Source organism: Colias eurytheme, chromosome 19 (genome assembly GCF_061535395.1).
Source record: "Colias eurytheme isolate Ceu_HAF_F1 chromosome 19, ilColEury1 Martin Lab GWU primary, whole genome shotgun sequence".
Lineage (NCBI taxonomy): Eukaryota > Metazoa > Arthropoda > Insecta > Lepidoptera > Pieridae > Colias > Colias eurytheme.
Genome location: NC_142998.1, coordinates 3,454,099 through 3,479,864, shown reverse-complemented (window position 1 = coordinate 3,479,864; position 25,766 = coordinate 3,454,099). Strand labels below are relative to the sequence as shown.

General features: G+C 34.4%; 1 protein-coding gene and 7 non-coding genes across 11 annotated transcripts; 7 read left to right on the top strand and 1 right to left on the bottom strand.

Moving 5' to 3' along the window:
- The first annotated feature begins 146 nt into the window (after nucleotides 1–146).
- On the top strand, nucleotides 147–22,161 carry LOC149900082 (uncharacterized). Of its 4 annotated transcripts, none has more exons than XM_090112932.1 (14): nucleotides 147–577; nucleotides 7,397–8,018; nucleotides 8,253–8,434; nucleotides 9,443–9,560; nucleotides 10,041–10,281; nucleotides 10,617–10,838; nucleotides 11,592–11,785; nucleotides 13,583–14,360; nucleotides 15,158–15,329; nucleotides 15,922–16,104; nucleotides 16,691–16,833; nucleotides 17,945–18,041; nucleotides 19,841–20,291; nucleotides 20,939–22,161. In XM_090112932.1, the coding sequence occupies exons 1-14, from the start codon at nucleotides 504–506 to the stop codon at nucleotides 21,602–21,604; spliced, it is 4,143 nt and encodes a 1,380-aa protein (XP_089969058.1). In that variant the 5' UTR covers nucleotides 147–503; the 3' UTR covers nucleotides 21,605–22,161. The 4 variants fall into 4 exon arrangements, with proteins under 4 accessions (XP_089969058.1, XP_089969057.1, XP_089969060.1 ...); XM_090112931.1 differs by having other exon boundaries at nucleotides 149–577; nucleotides 16,688–16,833; XM_090112934.1 differs by lacking the exon at nucleotides 147–577 and adding an exon at nucleotides 584–1,080.
- On the top strand, nucleotides 12,193–12,311 carry LOC149900088 (5S ribosomal RNA). Its single transcript, XR_016457857.1, has one exon. It is a non-coding gene; the product is annotated as a 5S ribosomal RNA (ribosomal RNA).
- LOC149900087 (5S ribosomal RNA) lies at nucleotides 13,317–13,435 on the top strand. The gene has a single exon (XR_016457856.1). It is a non-coding gene; the product is annotated as a 5S ribosomal RNA (ribosomal RNA).
- On the top strand, nucleotides 14,918–15,036 carry LOC149900086 (5S ribosomal RNA). Its single transcript, XR_016457855.1, has one exon. It is a non-coding gene; the product is annotated as a 5S ribosomal RNA (ribosomal RNA).
- LOC149900085 (5S ribosomal RNA) lies at nucleotides 16,378–16,496 on the top strand. The gene has a single exon (XR_016457854.1). It is a non-coding gene; the product is annotated as a 5S ribosomal RNA (ribosomal RNA).
- Nucleotides 19,472–19,590, top strand: LOC149900084 (5S ribosomal RNA). The gene has a single exon (XR_016457853.1). It is a non-coding gene; the product is annotated as a 5S ribosomal RNA (ribosomal RNA).
- Nucleotides 20,646–20,764, top strand: LOC149900083 (5S ribosomal RNA). Its single transcript, XR_016457852.1, has one exon. It is a non-coding gene; the product is annotated as a 5S ribosomal RNA (ribosomal RNA).
- A 623-nt stretch (nucleotides 22,162–22,784) lies between the features above and the next one.
- On the bottom strand, nucleotides 22,785–22,903 carry LOC149900081 (5S ribosomal RNA). The gene has a single exon (XR_016457850.1). It is a non-coding gene; the product is annotated as a 5S ribosomal RNA (ribosomal RNA).
- Nucleotides 22,904–25,766: the final 2,863 nt, after the last annotated feature.

The following is a 25,766-nucleotide window of genomic DNA, read 5'->3' as shown; positions in this document are numbered from 1 at the left end:
GCGCTATTTAAATTTCCCCTGAAATGTTTTTATCAATACCTGTTAAATGTATGTATATAGTTCAAGTTGTATTAATATTTAGCAAATTGTTATCATTGTAATACGTAGTGTATTACTGATAACCTATTTCGTCTCATATTATTCTCTAGTAGAATTAGTGTAGATAGTATTAATAATTAAAATATATGCATCTTAATAATTATAAGTTTTAACATAAACTTTGGTGTACTATTTATTAAATAAATTTAAAAAACATTAATTCATTTATCAAATGAAGTGAAATGAGTTTTATTTCAACATACGTATACTTTTATACATAATTACCTCGGTTGGTAATTGATTTGACTCGACATGTTGACAAAGTAAAAATATCGATAGAAAGAGATACAAGTATAAATAAATAAAAATAATGCTTTCCTGTCAAAGAAAAAACTCACAATAAATAAAATCAAAAGAAACAGGCATTTTATAATTGAGAACAATTCACAAATAGTTCAAATAACATGAAGAAATTTTTATATGAATACAAAGTGCTACGAAGTAGTAAATCGACAAAAGAAACGTCAAATGAACAACGGTAAATACCTCAGCGTAAATCTAGCGCTACCTTATTTTACTTTTATAAGTTACCTATTGTACTTGTTAATTAAAGGCTCGGTAATTATTTGTGACTGAGAGATCGATAGAAAGGTTAGGTATCTAATCGCGGTGGTAGACTTGAATAGTGAACGAGGCCTGACCGGCGTGGATGAAGTGGTTCAACGGAGCGCGACGAAAAGTAATTTGTACAAAAACTAAATTCAGTTCATTGCGACTGCCGTGTTGTTCGTGATGTTTTGTCTGACCGCACAATATATCGGTGATCATTGTTGCTAGACGGTTTTTACAGCTAATCTCATGCGCCGGTATCGGTAAATCTCCGCGTGTCTATCCCGTTCTATTTTCATGCATACCTACCTAAAAGTTTTCGAAATAAGTAACGCATTATCGCATTGGTTTCTCGTATGAAGTGTAATTATAATCGAACGAACAAAAAGTGGATTCATCAGAGGAAATGGGTGTTTTCAAGTGGTTGCGCCGGTAAGTGAACAAAAAATAATCAAACGTTAAGTATTATCAGTCTTTAGAGTTAAGTTTTCGCGTGATTTTTTTCAACTTGTTTGTGTTTTTGTATTGAAGATAAAGTGCTTTTGGTTTTGTGAGAATATAGTGCTTTCCATACCTATCGTCATGCAAAAATTTGTACATTATGTACCTATTCTGATTACTTTATGTTTTACCCGACTGCACGGGCAAAGAAAAGATTCCTTCCTTCTGTCTCATTACATGAATGGTTGAATTAATTATTTATCCATGGTCATCTTCAATGAAAGTAATTAAATATACCTAGGTATGTGAAATTACTAATTCTTACAACTCCTAAATGTAGGTAGGTATTTCGTATCGTCATGGGTTCCGAACTGTGGTTCCGAACTTCCGAAGGAATACAATAAATTTTGTTTTAAAAATAATATTTGTAGTTTTTGAATAAATTCAATAGGTAGGTATTTCAGTGTGAATATTGTCCTCTTGAACGATGCGATGGTTCCAATATATGGGATACATAAGACGAAGCCACTACTTTTATCTAAGACTTTTATCTTAAAGCATTAATGCTCTAAACTTTTATGGTTTATCCATATTCTCTACCAAACGAGTGTTCTCTTATTCGTTGTTCCTGGAAAAATCTCAGATTATACCTAGTACCACAGTATAGGTATAATATTATAATAGTACTGCCACATGAGTAGAAACTGCTATGCTACTAACCTTACCAATTTTAAATTATTAATTGATTTTTTAACGCATATGTACCGAATAAGATTATCGGTAGGGTCATTGACATTTGATTCGTTTAAGTATTTATGAATCTCCTCTGCTGTCATTTGATACATTACGAAAATATTTATTGTCTTATTAAATTGCGTAAAAAAATGTTATAATACCGCTAGGTAGTCGCGAGGTCAAACGAAAATCCCATGGGAAATCATCGCAATAAAAGGTAGTCTATGTCACTGTCTAGTCTAGACTCTAGCCTCCTAACACCAAATAAAAAATAATAATAAAAAAATAGGTAGTTGCGACGTGAAAGACAAATAAACAAAGAAATGCATAGGTAGGTAGGTACGTAAAATTTTGGTAATTATTGAATTTTATGACAGCCAAGCTAATTTTTTCCAATAATTAGGTATCATCTACCAACACGATTCTTATTAGAAAAAATCCTGAAGTGGTAACTAGTGAAAAATATTCAAAATTACACCCTACATTCGTAACGCACTATGACTTGTGCTACTGCCTATTATATTATATTTGCCTATGTATAGATACTATGTATACTATAACTATATACCTACTACCTACTCAAAAAATATTGCTTTTATCACTTCCACCTTGCAATCCATGAGTCGGCAACGCATCCGCTACTCGCTATCGAGTACCTATCGTCAATAATTAGGTGAAACATTAGTGATTAGGTCATAAGCGACGTAATTTTATCGATTTACAAATTTCCTAATCATAAGCTTATCTAAACTCATCTAAACTAGTTTATGATTGCGATTTAGCATCCATCTATAATCTATTCCATCTTATGTACCTAGCATTCAAGCGTGTAATGTTTTGTAATTTTATTTTAATTTCAGCAATTTCAAATAAAGCAAAATAAGTTTATTGCTCATCTGAAATTTACGCACTTTCGATATAAAAAACAGTCATTTCAGAGTCATGTCTATTAATTAGGTACTAGCTTTCCGTCAACGAATTCGCCCGCGTTGTCAAAGAAAACCCGCATACTTCCCGTTCCCGTGGGATTTCCGGGATCCGGATTGTCCCATGTCCTTTCTCTCTACCAAATTTGAAGTAAAAACTTAGGTATACTTTTTGAGTTTAGCCCGATGCCAACACCAAGAATTATTGACAATACATTAATGACTAATTTCTTACGAATAGAGTGCGGTAAAATCAATGCGATTTCAGGCGTAAATTCAATAAACGTGTTGAACACTATAAAATCTAAGTGTTATACCTACCAAAGTATCACAAGGGAGACATAATATTATGCCTATGTTCAGACTTCAGTAGACCAGTAGCTAGGGAAAATTGCGACGAAGTCAAATATCTAAAACACAACTTTCAGGAACCGGCGCGGAACAGAAAAGCATGATATAGGTATATTTGTTATTAAATATTTGAAATGAATATCTAAAATTTACACTAAAACTATTGCTCACAGTTTATCCATGTATCGGTAAACAGAGATTAGTGATGAAATACAGTCGTGTCCATGACTAAAGAGTCACGATTACTGGATCGTAATTCATTGAAAGTCTGTTACACTATTTATGGTACTTTCCAAACGTAACCACGTTGGATGTTTTATTTTCGACTGGATCAACCATTCCGAGATATTTTGTTATATAAAACCATGAGGAAAATGCAGATTTAATTACACGATGTTAATCTTAATCTAGTTACTAGTTTCTCCATTTTAGAACGGTCTTCGATTCGTAAAAATAAACGATCAAGACTTTGTTTTACATTTCTCTGAATTAAATTTAGAGTTGATTTCAACCGCAAATTTTTTAGTCCATAAAAAAATAAAAACACGACAAATCTTGCCCATAATTTTTCGTATTTCTAACATCTAATAAGGCCGAGAAGATAGTGTATAAAATGTTTTTACTTTACTATATTTATTATGTATTAACATATATTTATCGTGAAAATAATAATTATCGTGAGTTTTAAATGAAAAATATAATAATACAACTGGAAGCGAAAGTAATGAGTAACGGTCCAAAATGCTAATACATATTTCTTGTAGTTTTTCTTCCATGTGTTCTACTTTGCAATTGTTACCGATATATTATGTACTAGAGGTCCGCCCCGGCTTCGCCCGTGGTACATATTTCGCAATAAAAGGTAGCCTATGTCCTTTCTCGGGTATCAAAATATCCCCATACCAAATTTCATGCAAATTGGTTCAGTAGTTTAGGCGTGATTGAGTAACAGACAGACAGACAGACAGAGTTACTTTCGCATTTATAATATAAGTATGGATTTAAATTTGCCTAAGGTGTGAATAATTTTTAACGTAATATTTACTTCTAGTCATAAGAAAATAGCTTTTTTGTTCTTGTAGAATGTAGAGTGTATACCTACTTTCTAACCATAGGGCCTAAAAATTAGGGCGGAATGATAGCAATGATAGATAGCATTATGAAGTTTTTAAAACACGAAGATATTATGCACTCAAGAGTTTTTTTATTGTTGCACCTAAGGTCGCACCATACATGGCAATGATTTTGTTTTTAATGATTTGAAAGATTAGGTAACTTTTGTGGTGGGTAGCCTGAAATTAATTAATTTAGGTGTTTTTTTTATAGTCTGGGCAAATGTTATGTACAAATGAGTTAAAGGAAAATGTAAACGAAAATTAGTTTGTTTTCATATCTTTGCTGACAGCTATCTATTATTTTCATATTTTAAGGAAGTTTTTGCGAGTGTAATAATTAAACTACAATCGCATACGAATACAAATTGCACCACGAAGGTTAGACTTAAGTGCTTCCGGAGCAAAGTTGCCCACTTTTTGACAATGTTATTTATATCTTATAATACCAATTACCGGGATAGAGATTAGATTAGAAAGGCTCTTGATAAATTACTCGCTGATAACACCAAAACATATTATAGACAATAGGTATTTATGCAACTTGTATAATAGAAAGCATCAGCTACCTAATTTTAATGTCATAGATAATCTTACATAAATAAACCGCTGTCGAACCATCAATTTGGCTATTCGGCTGGCAATAAACTAAAATTTGAAACGTATCGGTAAATAGTTCGGTGAAAGTAGAATTTGCTATTTTAAACAATAGATAACAACTGTTCCGCATAGAATGAAGTTATTAATGGATGTATCAATCACGATGTCTCGGATTTAGGCGAACGGACGTGAATCTCGATCGTGATTAATATTGACTTACGCTATTGCGATCTCATCTAATAACATTGCATAATGTTATTTGATAAGCGCATACCGGATTTAAACGTAATTTCCCATAATAGTATCCAAATAGTGTCTTAGATCGTGGGAATGACTTGGATTTAGAAATAAATTCATTATTTACCTACTTCCAAAGTTTCTATTTGTTAATTATAAGCTTGACTTATTGTGATGTAATCCAAGGTAGTCTAGGTACACTGTAATATAATTTAGGCATGAACCTCTTGCTTGCTGCTGAAACTTGTCGTTATTTTGTCCTTCCAAAGTCAACTAGACGCGTATCCTACTTAGACTTTAGATTCCGTGCTTTTTTAACAAGTTATCCCGCCTACCTGCAACTTCGCCTGCGTGCTCTGAAACTATAATATACTAAAACGTGCCTCGAGAACCATGTTTTCCATTAGTGAAAACAGAATGTAAATCAATGCAGTAGTTTTTGAGTTTATTGCGGGCAGACAGACAAGTCTGTCTGTAAATATCTAGTGATGCATAATAAGTGCAACGACCCTATTTCAAAGACTAAAAATTTTCATAAAAACCAAATAAGTACGTAATAAATGCAACAATGTGAAAGCAAAAAACACAATTGTTAATAAAAAGTTTCAAAGCTAGACCGCGGACCGCGGCCGCGGTGCTTTGCGAACTTGCACTATCAATTTGCTTACACTTTCTATTTCAAAAGTATGAATTGATCATCAGATCTTTCCAAGTCGCTGTAACGGCTTAACTATTGTCACGATAAAAAGTAACGAGAAGTACTTTTCACTTGTGAAGAATCGCTCGTGAGACGTGCGCAACTTGAATATTGAACGAAACTCATTATTGCGCGACAATCATTGCGAAAATGTACAATAAAACCACTGAGAAGTGAACAAGTCGTAATGAGAAATGTGATGTGAAATGATAGATGAACGTGTTAACAAAAAATTATGACAATGAAATAGTATCAAGTATACTGTATGACGAATAAATAATTGCGCGCTATCTCGGTGACTCATTTTTAGATGAAATTTATCTAGTACGAGAAATTGCTTACAAAATCATATGTCCAAAGCAATCATCAAACGGATTTCACTAGAATTTCCCAATAATTTGATTCTCAAGCGTATTGTATAAACGTGCGGTCTTTCAATCAAAAGCGGTATAAAATTACAACTGACCTTTTCAACATCTACGCGGCAGTCATAAATGCAGTTAACTACCTACATTGGTTATTAATTTTTAAACGATTAGAAGAAATGTATTAGTCTAAAACAAAATTACGATCGATTGACAATATTGCCGATAAAATTGACCCATTCGTGACTAAAATGTGGGCTATACAGATTTATTGCAACACATAAATATTTTCTATTAACTGATTGGTCAACTAAAAGCTCACTGTACAGGCTATAAAGGAAATTAAAACAGGAAAGCAACCATAAAAACCTTACGTAAACCTCTTTATTAGTCAATTAGTTTTTTATAAAGTAAGCTATTGATCCATAGGTTATAGATACATGATAAATGGACGTTTCATGATAATTAAAATGCACCAATACACAATGCAGGCTATGTAATACCTAAATATATTTGCAATGGAGTCGTGTATACAAAGCGCTGGTATGTGACCTCCATGTATTGAATCGAGATAAAGGTTCGGTATTTACGGATGTATTTTAGGCGGAGAATGAACAAATGAACAATAGGTCAATCGAGAATTCGAGACTCACCAAAATGGAAACGTGTATTTTTATTTTTTAACCAACTTAAAAACCGGAGATTCTAAATAGAAGTCTATGGTTTGTAGATAGTATAATACAAGAGATTTGAGCTGTATCAGACCGAAAAGTGTCAAATATTGTTGATTCCTAATATATTTTCCTGTAAATATAGTGAGTCACTTGGTACAGTTTTAGCTATTTCCGTTACAAGAGCAATTAACTTTGAATCGTTAAAACTTAAAACTGTGCCGGCCGATGACACTGACATTCTCATAGTGCGGGCTTACTGATTTTTTGTTTTGGTTGTTAATTAAACCGACCGTATAATTACTGTTTTACATTTAGAATTTAGGTAAAAATTGCATACATAATTCGAAATCGTTTCTGTTACGTATTGGAAATGGTTTGGTTACAAAAAATTACTATCGCTAATCGCGTGATTAGACCTGATTTTGTATTTAATCCTGTTCAATTTGTCCCTAATCCAATAGTAGGCACTATAACACGTTAGAATTTTCACAATTTTTATGCAATCAGTACTCTTTTTATTGAAATGTCCTCAGAGATTGAAAAACTGCATCCACTGTAATCTTTAGGATTTACATATTGATGAACATACCATTTGTTATTTAAACTATAGAGAGCGGGTGACCGTCACGACTAGTCAAATAAACCCATCGGAAGCAGAACCAGACGAGCCTACAAATGGACACGTAGGCACAATACGCACTGAAGAGTACAAACGGGACTTAGCAGAGTTTCAAGCCAGACGTTCTGCTGGTTATAACGAACTTAGGGAAACCCCAGACAAAAAGAAATGCGGACGACACTCCCTTCCCGTCTCGTGCACAGATTGCGCCAGCGACCCCGACAAAACGTTCAACTACGAGAAGAAATCCGCCCTGAAGTACAAAAAGAAATTGCACAAAAGGGCCCGAAGTGCCCAACCTGATGACAAACACGACGGCGTGCCAAACATACAGTTCCTATTCCAGAATCAGGTATTCATGCCAGGGAATGTATTCAAAACCTCGTATTCGGAACCTAGGAAGCGTAGTCAGTGCAGGTCACCTGAATTTTTAACGCAAAAGCACATAGATTTCGACGATGAGCAGCCGGTATCGCCTTTATTCTTCAAAAACAACTCTCTTCCGTTCGATGTTAAGAATTTTCTGGATTCACGAAGCGATGAAGAGGAGGTTGACGGTTTTGTGGATGAGAAAGCGAATTCAGCAGAATCAAGCAGGACAGATGACACAAAGGTAATTTTGAATAACTTAATCTTAATATTCTTGTGTAAATTTTCTCGACCCCTCTTACTAGACGAGATTTCTCTTATAAGTTTTTAGTCTATAGGCCTATTCAAGCATATAATTTAAAGATTTTTGATGTATTTCTTAGTTATTTTTTTTTTGTACAACCGCCGCTTTTTAATATTATATTTTACGTATACCTGCACGTTGTACTTTTCGCAAATCCAAGAGTAAAATTTCCAGAGCGACGCAAGCACATTCGGCTTGCCCATAGCCAGTTCGTGCAATCTCAACATGACGTACGACAGAAACAAGAAGTGGTGTCTCGGCAAGTGGGGCGTGGTGCCGGTGCAAATGAAGACACTGTACGGTGTTACAATGGAGCAGGTGAAGAGGAAACGGAATATGGAGATTAATATTTTAAGGTAAGCGGTATTGTCTCAACGAGTCTCAAAGTAATAAAAAGACTAGCTTCGCCCGTGTAGTCAAACGAAATCCCTCATAGTTCCCGTTTCCGTGGGATTTTCAGGATAAAAACTACCCTATATTTAATCCAAGTTACCCGTTGTGTGCCAAATTTCATGAAAATCGGTTCAGCAGTTTTTGTGTGAAGGAGTAATAAATATTAGTAGGATGGATAGGATGAGGCAAGGTATATTTTTTTTTGGTTTTTGCGGGTAGTTCGCAAATTAATACTAAAGAGTTTATGTTGTAACGACTAGATCGGTCTGATTTCGAATGAAATTAAACTTTTATCTAAATATAATGTGTAGAGAAATTCAAATTAATCAGCGATTAATGCGACACGCTTTGCGTAACTACTAACTGCATGTCTGTCACGCAGTGTTAACATAACTTTAATTGAATGGATATACATTATACGTATGTAAAATTAAATGCATAAATGTTGCTAAATGGATATGGATTAAACGTTTTTACCACAGCTTAAAAAATATGTTCAATACAGTTTGTTTTGTCACACGTAATCTATACTAAAATTATAAAGCTGAAGAGTTTGTTTGTTTGTTTGAACGCGCTAATCTCAGGAACTACTGGTCCGATTTGAAAATTATTTCGTTGTTAGATGGCCCTTTTATCGAGGAAGGCTATCATCACGCTAAGACCAACAGGAGCGGAGCAATACGGGTGAAACCGCGGAGCACAGCTAGTCATTTATAATGGGACCATGTATGCATTACCTAAGCCACTATTTATTCCATCGTAGTGCTGTCTTTATCACCATTGGTCAATTTTTCCATCAAACTTTTACTTCTTTCACTTTTTTTCAAACCACCTCTTGTAAGGTACCAGTACCAAATAATGTCTACCTTTTTTTGTTCTATGACAACCTCGTTCATTAGAACCTCAAGCCTTGGTAATTAAAGCTAAATTCCTATAACTTTGTACCATCACTGCTGACTTTTGTTTTACAGAAAATGTCGCCATCCAAATGTGATTCTGCTAATGGGCTTGTATCCGGACGTGCAGAACAACGTGCATATAGTTTGCGAGAGAACTATAGATACACTATACAATATATTACATGAGCAGGTAATTAAATAATCTAAAACTGGTTCAAATTGATAAAAGCTATTTTGTATAATACCTATTGAGAGAGACTATCAGTTCGTTAACAATTGGCTATAATATCATGCGACGCTCAATAGTTCCTATAGCATCATTGAAAAATGTACATTTTTAAATGTTTTACTACATGTTGATGATATGAATCGAAAGATCAAATTCTGTACAATCGGACGTTTAAACTTACTCTATATTGTTGCGATGGCTGTTCTTTTAAAAAATAAAAAACTATGTCCTACATTATTCACACGACAGAAATTCAACTAAATCTTGCTCAACCACGTTCATAAATTTGTAACAATGAAAGCCGAGCGATTTATTTTCAACGAAATTATGTCAGATTACTACATTCATATTGTTATAAATTTCTTCATCGCTAATAAAAACATGCAAACTTATCAAATTTCTTAATTAAAACCAATTAAAAGTGCAACAATTGGTCAATAGGGTCGGGTATTGAGCACGCAAACGGCAGTCCACTACGCGCTAGACATAGCGAGTGCCCTGGCGTTCCTCAAGATGCAAGGGTACATTCACACGGAGCTAAACAGCTCTAGCATAATGCTCACTTCACACGACACGGCGAAACTAGCTGATCTCAGCCCGTGTGTGAAGGTGCCTAAAGTGAAGATGAGCGAAAAGGACTATGACGCATATTCGCCTGAACCGTTGTATGTTAATATTGAAGGTGAGGATCTTCATTTCAGTTGTTTACGAGATAAATACGTCAAGTATATAAATTTCAACAGAAACATGTATAGCTGAATGATCTATAATATTTAAATCCTAAATATAGATCTAATAAAAGTTAAAATTACATTTATTTCTTAAATATATGAGTCATTATTTGAAATGTATCTGAATGAAATCAGTATATGAACATGAAACATGCGTTAATTTAAAATCTTATCACTTAAAATCTGGATGCAAAATTTCTATAGAAGTAAATTGTGTATGCACACAATATTATATTTAAAAAGATATTCACTTGTAATACAATATTCAATTTTCTTCAATAAACAGACACATGCAAAACAAGGACGGCGGATTCAGAGCCTCTCCTGTCCGGACACTCGCAATGCCCTGAAGGCTCCGTGCTAAAAGAGTACAAAGCGTATGCACACTCTTCGCGGTACGGGTGGCACGCACCCGAGCTGTTCGAGCCGGATGACGACGGGTTTGTCAGACCCTGCTCCAAGAGCGATGTGTACTCGCTGTGTATTGTGCTATGGGAGTGCTGCAATGGTGGGTTTTTTGGAAAAATGTAAATTAAAATAATGTGTTTGTAGGTATGTGTATTATTTTATACTAGCTGGTCTGGTGTAATTTGAATTGCCTATTACCAAGTACTTTATCAATTAAATGTTACTCAGATACTAAGCTGACGGATCAACTAATAAAAATGCAATTAGCATTATATACCTAAACAGTTATTGAATTGAATTATTACTTTTGGTTTATGTCATATTTCTTATTCCAGCATTTTATCCTACAAATTTTTATTATTAAAAACCTCAATAAAAATTACCTGCAACAATTCTCAGGCAAAATCACATATCACATTGTTCTTTGGAATAGAAAAGCTAGAAATAAACATACCCGCTAAACATACCATCACATAATCATCATCAGCCCATATACGTTCCCACTGCTGGGACACGGGCCTCCTATGAGGGCACAGGCCATAATCCACCACGCTGGCCAAGTGCGGGTTGGCGGATGACACATGTCGTCGAACTTTTTGATTCTTCGACATGTCGGTTTCCTCACGATGTTTTCCTTCACCGTTCGAGCAGTGGTGATGTTACAACATGCGCAGATAAATTGAAAAATCAATTTATTTCCTGCGCGCTCGCCCGGTCTCGAACCCCGGACTTATCGATTCGAAGTCCGAGGTCTCACCACTGAGCCACCACATAATTACCATCACATAATAAAATGTAATTTAATTCAATACATAAAAAAAGAAAATAATTCAATACATTTTAAAATCCACAGCCAAAATCCCATGGAAGGGGATCACATACGAGAAACTCAAAGAGACATACCTGCTATGGAAGACTGGTCTCCGTCTGCCACAAGACGGCACTTACCCTGGCTGCTTGCTGGCTCTGCTGCAGCGGGGACTTACCCTGCCCAGGGAGGATAGGATCAGTCTGACCGACTTACAGCATACGCTACAGAGTGTTAAGGTATTTATTATTAAATATTTTAGGAAGTGAAACTAACTGTCACGTCATGGAGTTAGGCGACAATTTTGGTATCTTTGAATATTGCCAAAGAAGTTTCACTTCTAACACGAGGGCTCGGCACACACGTTTTTTTTTCCATTCAAGTAGATTGTTCTATGTCTGCCAATACCCTGTCTCTTCTAAAATATAAAGCGACAAGACAAGACTTATTTATGTATATCTACACTAGCGGTCCGCCCCGGCTTCGCCCGTGGTACATATGAAAAATAGATGTTGGCCGATTCTCAGACTTACCCGATATGCACAGAAAATTTCATGAGAATCGGTCCACCCGTTTCGGAGGAGTATGCAGACTAACATTGTGACACGAGAATTTTATATATAAGATTGTTTTCACACTGACTATCGCCAACGTCCATACCACGTTGAATACACCGGTTCTCGTCCGATCACCGAAGTTAAGCAACGTCGGGCGCGGTCAGTACTTGGATGGGTGACCGCCTGGGAACACCGCGTGATGTTGGCTTTTTGCTTTATTTATTTTGGTTGAATTTTTATTTCGAAAAATGACTCATTTTCATGTTTGTTTTTTTTTAGCATTTAATTTATTTTATTTTTGTTAACTGTTATGTTTTGCTGGCTCTGTACATCCATATCGAATTTAGTTTATTTTGAATTTTAAAAGTAACAAAGTCGCAGCTTCGATATTGAGTGAAATGTATTTTTTGTCATTAAAATCTATGAATATGGTAGAATGTAGATGTTTCTAATTATTTATTTTGTTCTTGCAGTGATGTGAATTGAAATACATTATCTTATTATTGCAATTTGCAACATAGGTAGATGTATTGATATTAACTAAAACGTTAATTATTGTATAAAATAACTAGCAAACCGGGCGAACTCCGTTTCGCCACCAGAGACACCTTTTCTTTGCTATAAACCTCACGGAGCCCGAGACCTTTCCAACGAATGCAAAACCGTGGAAATCGGTTCGTGCGTTCTGGAGTTATAGCGTCAGGAAGGAAAACCCGACTTATTTTTATATAGTAGAAGATAATAGATATAAAATAATTTAGGACTTCGGACTTTTTAATTTGACTCATATAACTAGAGAAACAATTAGGTACACAATATTTATATATTATACTTCACAAGCTTGTTTACTATTTCATTTGATTCATGTATTTGAAACGTCGGGTTAATAAAAATGTATAAATCGCATTTAAAATACGTTGAAAAGTATTTAATTCTCGTGTAAATTCTCAAAGGAAATTACTAATTTGATTCCTTATTTTATAAGATTTTTCTATATACATTATTGATTACATTGCTTCCAATTCCAATGCCTAGGTAATATGTATTATCCTCTAAAGTCTAAAAAGTGTAAGGTTACTAAACGTGTCGCATTTGAATAGGTACTAAAAGTACATACATAATTAATCCAGTGTTCTATAAATATTTAGACATGTTGTGTAACTTAATAACAGTAGGTAGGATGGTTTTATTGAATATTTTTGCCTCGGCCGTCGCCAACGTCCATACCACGTTGAATACACCGGTTCTCGTCCGATCACCGAAGTTAAGCAACGTCGGGCGCGGTCAGTACTTGGATGGGTGACCGCCTGGGAACACCGCGTGATGTTGGCTTTTTGCTATTTTTGCTGCCTATTTTTACTGATCATAATTTCTGATCTTAGGCACAATATGCAGTGCTTCAAGTCTAAATAATATACAAAAAAAAAAAAAAAAATAGATTGACATTTCTTTGTTTCATTAAATATGTTTTATTTCCAGAATGATCTTAATGAGATGGAATACATTATTATACCAGAGCGTTTATCAAAGAAGAGGTCCGACTTCAGTTCTCAAGCATGGGACTCGACTACACCAAGTGATTCCGACTGCATCAGTCCAAAGAATATCGAACACGACGCAGTCATACACACACGGAGCTCCACAGAAAGTGAAAACAAAAGTGGAAGTCCCATTTACCATACCATTCGTAAAACCTCCCTCCCCGAGCCCTACGATCGCGTCGACAAATGCTTCATATCCAATGAAGACCTAAATGAGCGGCTCCTTAACAAATACGACAATTTAGAAAAGGATTATTCAAGTGCGTGCTCGACGCCGATATCAAAATTTCGCGAGCGAATTAAAGACACCCCAGGCACTTTACACAGGAGCGATTCGACGGAGTATTGCAGCATTTTAAGCCCAGAAGCAAGGAATTTCGCCCTTAACGACAATAGCATTAAGGATCAGAGCGGCGAACGATCCACGGCGAAATTGAGCCGGAGCTTCACGCCGAAGTCTTATAAACCCTTACATATTAAAGTGCCGGAATTTAATTTGGACTCTATTCGCGATATACTGAAGGATCGGAATGCAAATGAGAGTGTTTCCTATAATTTTGATATAAAGAACTATAGCTTGCCGAGTACGCCGATAGCCCGCAGTACTAAGTTGAGGAAGAATGCCTGGCTGTCGGGAGAGTTGAGCGTGAAGGACACTAGTTCGGAGCAAATAAAAGTTGTGTGCAAAGAAAACGGGACGGACCATAAATTGAATGGTGAGATAACTTTTTGTGTTCTAATTACGTAGTTTACAATATGCACACTTTTTTGAAGTCATTTAAACTGATATCTTTTTTATTTCTGTAATAATGTTCCTTGGTAATTTCTTAAAAGTTCCATAACATTTGTTTTTCTTTTAATTCATCATTTTTAACTTACATTCACATTTAGTATAAAGTTAAAATTAAAAGTGAGCACATCATACAAAAAAGTTCAAATGATATAATATTTTATAGTTTTATGCATTAAAAGTTATAGACGAATCGATCCCAATAAAAAAGCAATAGGAACATAGTAATTAACTTGCCAGATATTTAATTTACATATTTTTACAGTATGTACCCACTATTTTTCTAAGCATTTAATGTGTTATATCATTAAATTTTCGTACATAGTACATGTACATATTATGTTTTTTTTTTAAATAGGTTTTAGACTTCATGACCATAAAAATGTACATATGCCATTCATTAAGTAAAAAAGTAGATAAATAGAATAAAAATACATTCATTCAAACTACAACATTATGATATCTATTTTCCTATTTCCTATCGCCAACGTCCATACCACGTTGAATACACCGGTTCTCGTCCGATCACCGAAGTTAAGCAACGTCGGGCGCGGTCAGTACTTGGATGGGTGACCGCCTGGGAACACCGCGTGATGTTGGCTTTTTGCTTATTTTTCTTCTCTTTTGTCTTGTTTTGTTATGTACATATCTATCTACTATTTGTATTTTTACCAATATTTAGATATAATTAATTTGATTCATTCAACTTTTTAATGTTTCAAGAAAAACCAGTGCTAAGTGAACCAGCTAGTATGATGGCGGTGGATAAACAAGTACAAAAAGTTGAAAGTGAATTTGTGTTGAGTCAACAAAATGGTAGCAGTATGGGAGAGAGGTCCCGGCATACTTCGGAAAGTGAGGACACCGTGCGTGACAGTTATACTGGGTTGAAAAGGTAATCTCAAGAAGTGGAAATAATTTATTAATAGTACAGATTTTTTAAGTATTTTCAATGTTAAGTTTTCCTATTAAGACATTTTCAATAATATTTATAAATAAGTAATTTCATGTTTGTATTTATAAGATATCCAATTGCTGTAAAAAAATTTAACATATTTTACATGTGACATGTATGCAGTTGCTATTCAAGAAAAAAATAAATTGAAAGACAAATAAAGTTATTGTTAAACTTGTGATATTTCATTTACGTGATAAATTGTGCTAGCAGTACTCAAAAGTCAAAACATACTTTACACTTTAGAGTGTACATTAGCATATTAACTTGGGACGTTTATTAAACAAAATGCATTATTGAGAGCAAAGAAATCTTCTTATATATAAAAATGAATCGTTAAATGTGTTAGTAAGCGCATAACTCGAGAACGGCTGAACCGATTTCGATAATTCTTTTTTTATTATATTCCTTGAAGTACGAGGATGGTTCTTATGTAGAGAAAACGTAAACATGTACCACAGGCGAAGCCGGGGCGGACCGCTAGTATTTCATAAATTAGTTTATCATATAAATTCGCACACCAACATTCCAGGATCCCGGACCCGCCATCAGACTTCCCGGACCCTCGGGCTCCCACACACCGCGGGCCCTACGCGGTAGAACAAGAAGTCCTTGCTAGTGTTAATGTCAAACCGCTAGTGGCTATACACGAGAAATGGATCTGCGAAGCGAACAAGAAAACTGTAAGGTCCATGTCGCTGCCCGAGGATAAGAGGTTAGTTGACAAGTTACACACACACACACACACATATTCAATATATCAGAATCCCGGATCCGCGGGACTATGCAGGCCTAACCTAATTTATCGTAAGTTTTAATGTCCAAGATTCATTCTTGTTGTATTTTCTTAAAACCGTTATATTACAGCGCCATCTATGCATTTATTACGATATTAAAATAGATATAAAGGCAAGAGCCATCTATATGCAATATTGGATAACATTCACAAAATGCGCACATTAAGTTTGTTATTTTCGCTTGCACTATCGCCAACGTCCATACCACGTTGAATACACCGGTTCTCGTCCGATCACCGAAGTTAAGCAACGTCGGGCGCGGTCAGTACTTGGATGGGTGACCGCCTGGGAACACCGCGTGATGTTGGCTTTTTGCCGTTTTATGTTATTATCAATTTTATTTTTACATTTAAAAATCAAAAAATGTATTATATATTATTGCTTATTTATAATTTTAAGACAAAAGTACCAAAAAGTATATTTATATTTAGTTTTATTTTATTTATACATACATATTTTATTTGATAGTTAACTAACTACTGATTCTTTTATTTACTATAGCAGCAAAACCCGTATACAAGCGGTAAAGCCGGCGTCACACTGCGTGGACACTTTGCAGAAGTCTCTACCACAGTTATACTTCAAGCCCAGTGTGACCAAGCCTTACCGACCGCCGCCTGTGTCACCGGCCGCTAGCTGGAAAAGTGGTTAGTAGACAAAATATGGGAAATTAATTAAAATAAGGGTGGAAAAATATTAAGAATTTTTTTATCATTAATGACAACTAGATACACACACAATCAACTAAGTTAAGCCCTCAAAACTTTTTGCTTTGGTACGTTTTGTAAATATCTTGTGCCCAGTTGTTTTTAATCATCAGATCAGTTGTTTTTAAAGCATCAGTTGTTTTTAATGATTATTATAAAAATTAAAATGTAAAAATTAACTAACACATCGAGCAAATATTAATTTGGCAATATTATTCGAGAGTTCTGATTATTATACACGCCTATTAGAACCAATTTAATATAGAAAAAAAAAATGAGCTGGATAGTTAAATTTGTGTTCATGCAGAAGTGGTTAAATATTGAAAAAGTTAGGATTCTTTGTAACTTCTTAGTTTGTATATTTTGCCACATTGTTATTTGCATGTTCAAGCTTTTTGCATGATTAACACTAGATTCTGACTGTGTAAAAAATAAATTATTTTATTATTTCATTAGAAGCATAAATAATTTTGTTTTCCTTTTATTTTTTCCTAATCTAACATTGCATGTATTTTTTGCATACCTACTTTAATGTATAACTTAATATATATTATTCAATTTGTGTGTATTCCTGTACTGTTTCAACTATTAAGCTGCTCTACTTATGTATTTTCTTAACATAACATTAATACCTTGGTTTTATTGTTGTAGTTTATTTGGTGTTGGATATTTTTTATGTTCAAATGTATTTCTTAACTTCATAGTAATAAATAAGTTAAAATTAGCTAATCGTTTTATTTGCTTGTAGTCTAGAAATGATTATAAATTATTATTCTTTTATTCGTTTCTGGAATTTTGTGGAATAATATTGAATTCAAATATTTTATTAAACAATTTCATGGTGAATAAATAAAGAGAGAACTTTCATAAAAATAGACCAAATGACCTTAGGACCATAATATACATTTTTTTTTAAATTTTATTTACTTATATTCTTACTAAATTAAATGATACCCAGTGTTTCTAAAAAAACCTCATAAATAAAATTCTTATATCTTTACTAGACCAAAAATCTAAGAAACATTAGCATTTATTTCATTATAAATTATAGGCAGTCCCTGGGAGCAATTCTTCCAAACACGCGAGATGTCCAAAAGCTTTCCACCCAGAGACTTCGAAGTTGGCATTCGACGTGATGCAGATAAATCGTATGTTTATTTTTATTATTTCATATTATAATCAATGATATTTTATGTATAGATACGTTATATACTCACAATATATCCAAAAAAAATGCTTCATATGCAGTGTCAGGCACACACAAATACAATTTTCATTTTACTTAATTTATTACATTGACAGACTGTATAAGAGAGATGGCTCTAATAAAATGATATAAATAAAAAAGACAAAGATAGTTTGTCACTTCCGCGCAGGTGTAAGCAAAAGTCATAAGAATTCACCAATTAAATATAAATAAACAAATAGTTGCCATGGTAATTGGCATAGATAAACGACACAGAAGGTTCAATGTTATAGATGTTAAGTTTCCTGCACAAGTAAATAAATGTGACAATTTCATTTACTATTTTATGATTATTATGATGTCGTATTAAAATGAAAAAAAAAAATAAAAAACTTTTTTGGAGATATAACTGTATTAAGTATTTATTACTAGCTGTGGTGTTCGTTTAAGTCATCATCATTTCACCCGATAATCACCCACTGCTGAGCATACTGCATATAGTCCTCCTTATAGAACTCCATAAGGACCGATCTTACGCTATTCGTTTCAAGGCAGTTCCCGAAACCCGTACAAGGTCATCACTCCAACTTGTAGGATAATTATAATAATAGTGGTGCCTAGATGAAAAAAAAAGGATGAAATAAAAGAAAGACTGAAGTATAAGCCTTTTTTATCTAAAACACAAATAAAATTTATGTTCAATAGCTATTTACAGAAAAGCAAATAGCCTTTTTCGTCAGTAGCGATAATCTTTTCTTCAATGTATACGTATATTCAACATAATTTTTGCAAACAAACATTTTTGCCATCACGATTTCATTGTATATAATAAATAGATATATTTGTTAATTATATGCACTGTGTGGATTTAAATATAAAATTAATCAAGTATTTACCCAAATCGAAATTAATAAAATAACCGTTCTATTTTCAATAATCGTATCTACATGATAATCTTTGAACACAGTGTACGCTAGCTTTGTCACACTAGTGATTGAAGCAATGTATTATCCCTTTCATTATTTCAATACACGTGTCAAGCAAGTGTCATTAATAAAGAATTGTAAATTGTTATTTTTACTCTTAAACTGTAATAATTTAATATATTTTGCTGTGATATGATATTCCTTTATCTTTCTTTATTTTTTTGCACGAATACGTGCACTTTCTGAACACACAGGAAGGCATTTTCGACAACTTTAATGTACCTATCGGCACATGCGCTCACTGGGACCGGTGACAATCTGACTGATTGCATTGGTCCCAAATAGGACCAATTCACGGAATCAGTTTTGGTGCGTTGATGACGTATCTACCTCTTGTTTCTATATATAATATCATTGATTATAATATGATAATTTAATAATGATTATAAAATTCACTTGCTCTATCGCCAACGTCCATACCACGTTGAATACACCGGTTCTCGTCCGATCACCGAAGTTAAGCAACGTCGGGCGCGGTCAGTACTTGGATGGGTGACCGCCTGGGAACACCGCGTGATGTTGGCTTTTTGGCATTTTTTATTTCATAAAATCTGAAAATATACAGTTTTCATTTTTTTTTCTTCTAAGGTTCTTAGGGGTAAAGATGGCCGAACTAATGACATGCTCATGACATGCTACAATGAGGAGGCCAAAGGGGTTATTAAGACTAATAATTAATATACTTTACCAGTAGTAATATTTGGGTTTAAAAAATTCTACGTTGAAAAATGAACAATAAGACTAAGCGGCATTATCACTTTATTATTTGTTACAGAACGATAACCGACGACATTATGGACCGTCAAAAGATCGACCAAGCGACGGACACGCGGAGCATCGAAGAATTCATACGAGAATTGATCCGAAAGGAGTTCCAATATCTCCTGCAAGATGATATATCAGACACATCTAGCAGGAAAACCGATGATCTAGTAAACAAGGGAGTCGCGAATGTTCTAGAAAGTCTGAAAGACGATAGCGACAAGAAAATCCCAGTGAAATCTTTTTCCACTGTCAAAATAAATGGAAATAACAAGCCTCTCCTACAAATTACCTTTAGTAGAAGTGGGGAGAATAGTTTGCAAGTGCTGGATAATTGTGTCAATGTGACTATAGCTGAAGGAAATAGTGGTAAAGAGAAACTAAATCTGTCCATTGATGATACCCTGACTGACGAAATACATATAAATGCGCTGAAACGGTGCCAAGCGTTCAATGCTATTCAGGTGAGGAAGCTTTTAGAATAATAGACTTTTTTTTACTTTTTAGTTTTTACCATTCCTCATAGTTCAATTTTTATGGAGAGTACTATATTATTATTCATTAGTTCGAAGTGGCTGAGATTTTCATATTTTATTACGAAAAATGACAATTACTATGATAACAGGAAATATACCAAGTAGCTACTATAGGAAACTTTTATTTTTATGTTGAGGTTTAGCCGCATCTTAATGTTCAACGCCATCTATATGTTTATCGTCGTATTAAAATAAAAAGGCTATGTGGCGCCATCTAGTAACTATTATTATTAACAATTACTTGAAAAGCGTCATACGTTTGTTATTTTCGCTTGCTCTATCGCCAACGTCCATACCACGTTGAATACACCGGTTCTCGTCCGATCACCGAAGTTAAGCAACGTCGGGCGCGGTCAGTACTTGGATGGGTGACCGCCTGGGAACACCGCGTGATGTTGGCTTTTTGCTTATTTTGTTATATTAAACTATCTTACGTTTTTAATTTCAACAGATGTTTTTATTTAGAATAAAAAATACTCACATGATATAAAACATATTTATCGACTTAATTTTTTGTAATAAAATTCGAGCCTTCCTATTGTTATTTTAATCAAACAAATGTTTTTTGTTTACAGGAAGCCAAAAGTACTGAAGATCTATACATCGACGATGACATATCAACACACATGCAAGAGAATTTCGGCGGGAAACTGATCCCATTGCACGGCTCCTTGCACGAAATACTATGCGAGAAGAAAGACGACTGTTGCCTCATCAAAGTGAAGCAAGAAAACGGATGCGATACTATTTACTTCAAGTGTGACTCGGACACAGAATCCAGAGACGCCATTGACGGCTTCGACACCAAAGACACAGTTGTTTTCAAACGAAGCATCTCCGTCATAGAGGAACGCATACAACGCGTCCACCCAAAAGACAAGCGACCCAACCCCGTCGCAGCTCTACGCAAACTCAGCGATCGACTCAAATCGCGCCCCAAATCAGAGATATTCGTCCAAAACATTACCAAAGAGTCGCGAATACTCAGCAACAGCAGCCCCTGCCTGTACTCCAACGATAAAGACGAAGTGGAAGTCAATATCGAGAACGTCATGTGCTACCAGGACTCGTCCTCCGACGAGTGCCTCAAGTGCCAAGCCGAAAACGATGACTTTGAAATCATCGAACGAGAAATAGAAGAAGGCCTCGCTAGCGCCAACTTTAACCCGCTCACTTGCGGCTGCCTCGCGAAAATATCCGAGGAAAACCTCTCCGTCATCAACGAAGAGGAAAAAAATTAAGTTTTGACTTTTAATCGTGAATAAAATTATATTTAACCTGTTAAGCGTGCTATTTTACGGGCGACGCCCATTTCGAGTACAAATTTTTATATTTTTTTCTAAGCTGGCTTATGAAGAATGTTGTGCCTTGATTCATTGATCCGTCCGCATTTAATGAGCCCAAAGATGTTTTTAGTTTTTTATTTTAAGTTTTAAAGAGTGCGCGGGAGTTTTGTGATTTTAAGATTAAGTAGCACTTTACATTCCACTGTTGTGATTTTTAGATTAGTTATTCACCTCGAAGGTTTTAATAAATTATTTTTTGTTAATCTCGGTTCTAATTTTAATATAATTTTAATATTTTTTTTTACATTCCTTATTATTTTTTAAGTCTATGCGCATGGACCAAAGGTTTGATTGTCATTTTAGTCGTAGGTCTTTTATAATGTTCCATCAATGTTAACTTCAGAATTTAAGAGGTTGTATTAATATAGAGAATTATTTTTAGAAGACGTATAACATAGATTTGTAGTTGATTTTAGACGTATTTGTTGAAATAAAGCGTCGTTACTTCATAATAGTGTTTTATTTCCTTTAAAAAGAAATTCCTGTTGTTATTATTTTAAAATGGTACTTATAGCAAGGACTACATATAAATTGGAAATACACATCTTAAATATTGAGATACAATGAATTTCTTTCCACCAATGAACAATATACCTAATTTAAAATCTTATTACTTGATTTGTTCCCATACGCACATTATTTACTTTCAAATCTTGGTCGTCTGGTGTATAACAATAAATTTAGATTTACTTTTATTCAAAATAACAAGTTGTTGCATACACATCTAGTAACCATTTATAATTAAGCCAATCTAAACAATGTTATGAAGATAAAATTTGTCATGTTTTAAAGTATCTTATTGAAGATTTTTTCAAATTACAAAGTATAATCACAGTCTAAATATAATATTTTAAAACAGGGTACAATTTTACATGCATCTGAGGAGTAAGTACTTCAATCGGTATATTTCATTTTTTTTATAATAAGTACCTAATGAATGACCTATCACCTAATATTAGACTAATATAAAAATACCAACAAACATTGTTTTCTCTGGAAATATATGGTATATATATATTTTACAAGATGGTCAATTCTAAAAAAAATAAACAGTTTCTGGTTCTCCGTAGCAAAAGGCCAACATCACGCGGTGTTCCCAGGCGGTCACCCATCCAAGTACTGACCGCGCCCGACGTTGCTTAACTTCGGTGATCGGACGAGAACCGGTGTATTCAACGTGGTATGGACGTTGGCGACTGAGCAAACGAAATTTTCAAATGAATGCTATGTATATATTAGTCCAGGATCCTTCCAGGATTTTACGCAATTTGTAGGACAATATTATGTCTGTTAGACTACAGGCCCGTGTTGAAAAAATTATGGGTCATTTGACCCACCAGGTGACCTATCTAGAACGATATAAGAGCATAAAATAATAAAATTCAGCACTATGACGTCACTTGTAAGCTGTCCACCTGAGTGCAGATGAGAATTCGAAGGTTCAGGTAGAGATTTTCTCCCCCTGTCTCCATGATTTTTGTACGGCGTTGCGGAATAATTGATTAAAAGTAGTATAGAAATAGTATGACACAGATGCCGTACAAAATCAAATGACCAAATTTACCCCGGCAACTGTCGAAAAATAAAAATAAATTCCGACTTTGTGGACCACCATTTTTGTACGGCATCTGTGTCATACTATTTCTATACTGCTTTTAAGCCATTATTCCGCAACGCCGTACAAAAATCATGGAGACAAGGGGAGAAAATCTCTACCTGAACTTTCGAATTCTCATCTGCACTCAGGTGGACAGCTTACGAGTGACGTCATAGTGCTGAATCTTATTATTTTATGCTCTTATATCATTCTAGATAGGTCAGGTGGTGGGTCAAATGACCCATAATTTTTTCAACATGGGCCTGTAGTCTATGTTGAATTATATAAAGGGTAGTATGTGTTTACGAGTGACTGTAAATTAAAGTTTTAGTTATCAAAAATAATTAATTGGGGTAACAGAATTACTAAGTAAGCGACTGACTGCGAGCGATGAAAAATTAATAGATCAGATTAATTTGCGTTACATAAAATACAAAATGAGCAGCTTCATAATATTTGAGCGACCTAATATTAATTGTTTGAGTGACAAAATTACGTCTAATATATTCATTATTTGGCATATGATTTATTTATACTGAGTGGCATTTTATCTTAACCGAGGTATTTCGAATAGAAAAATCACTGAAAAATACTATAATGGACAGAGTAGGTATATATACTATCAGTTCAATTTGTTTTTGAAAGTTTTATCAAATAACTATTTGAACAATTTATTCCAGTGTTTTTAATCGCTCTAGATGAGCGTAAGTGCCATATCACACTAGCGGATTGCGAGCGGTTTCAAAGCGGAGCGGGTGCGCAACGAATACGTTGCGGGCGCGCAACGAACACGCCGCGGTTGCGCAGCGAATTCGTTGCGGACGCGTCATTTTGTATACTCTCGCACAAAAGCCAGCCCTTCCGCCTTGCCTAACTTCCATTCAATATTTCCATCGTTTCTGTAGCACTCAATTTTTTAACCGTACTGTGGAAATGCACTTACTTAACAGTTAACTAAAGATGTAATAACAACTGGAGTTGTTAAAAAAAGGTGCTATAAAATTGAATTACTAGGACTTTTAGAATGTACCATACATTCCAAAAGTATGTAACGACTGACCAGTATAATCTCTCCCATAGCAACGTATGTTATAAAGAGATTTTGTGAACCTAATTATGAGCAAAGTGATAGTGAGTTGCTGGTTGCTTGATAAAATTTTCTATTCACTGCTATTTATCTAATAATAAGATAGCCCTGTTTTAGTTAAGGAGCTTTAACATTTATTTCACTAATGAACTTTCTTAATGAGCAATTAAGTTATCTGATTGCATTTCGACCAAGATTTAATAGATAAAACAATACCCTAAACATTAACATGTTATGAAACTCGTAAAAAATAATGATCTCATAATTATTATACTATCACAAGTTATAAGTAACAACCAGCACGGATTCCATTTTGTTAATGAGTGTACATGACTGCGACGTAAACGTTGCGCATCTGCCACGCGTCCGCAACGAATTCGCTGCGCAACCGCAACGTATTCGTTGCGCACCCGCTCCGCTTTGAAACCGCTCGCAATCCGCTAGTGTGATATGTCACTAATTTAGTCGCTCACTTAGTAATCTATTCGCTCAACTATTAATTTAGTTGCTCGTATAGTAATGAAATCACACAGTTAGAATTCTAATATGTATATCAAATGGATTAATCACAATCCTCGTTTAGTACACTCAATCTGTATTAATTTATTATCAACTAATATTCGTTGCTTGTTTAGTTTATTTGTCGATTACTCAAATTCATACCGCTCAAGTTATTAAATCAGTCGCTCACTTTATTTTCAGTCGCTCGTTTTATTATTCCCCTTATATAAATATTAATTATATGAAAACAAAAAAACCGGGTGGTTGGTAATCATTTATGATGACCTCGTTATCAATACACATTGGAAAGAGTTTTTCAAACCTACTTTGATCAAACCATATAGATTTTCTAGGACAAATATTTTTTCGAATACTTAATTTAGATAATTATCTTGAGATTGAACAAAAAAATTCAGTTAGTAGTAAATATTTGAGAACCATCAAATCAAAACATTTTATCCTTGTTACCTCTGTAAGCTACCACAATCGAGAGTTTCGTACCTACAGGAAATTATTGGGCGTCTCATCAAAATAAAGCTACTCACGGAAAATTAGCTTGATAGTAATCAAGTGCAAAAATGGGCGATGGATCCTGAACTATATGCTATTATATTGGATGGGTGACCGCCTGGGAACACCGTGTGATGTTGGCTTTATGCTTTGTTTTTTTCTTTGAATTAATTCAGTTGAAAAAACACGACATAATCACTGTAATAATCACAAAATCACTACGATGATGTTGAATATCTATGCATTAAACCCTAACAAACAGTATTTCATGCCTTTTTTTTAATAAGAGAATAAGCCTTACGTAGTTTACTCAATGGGAATACAATAGAAAATATTATTACATATTTAAATCACTATTCACA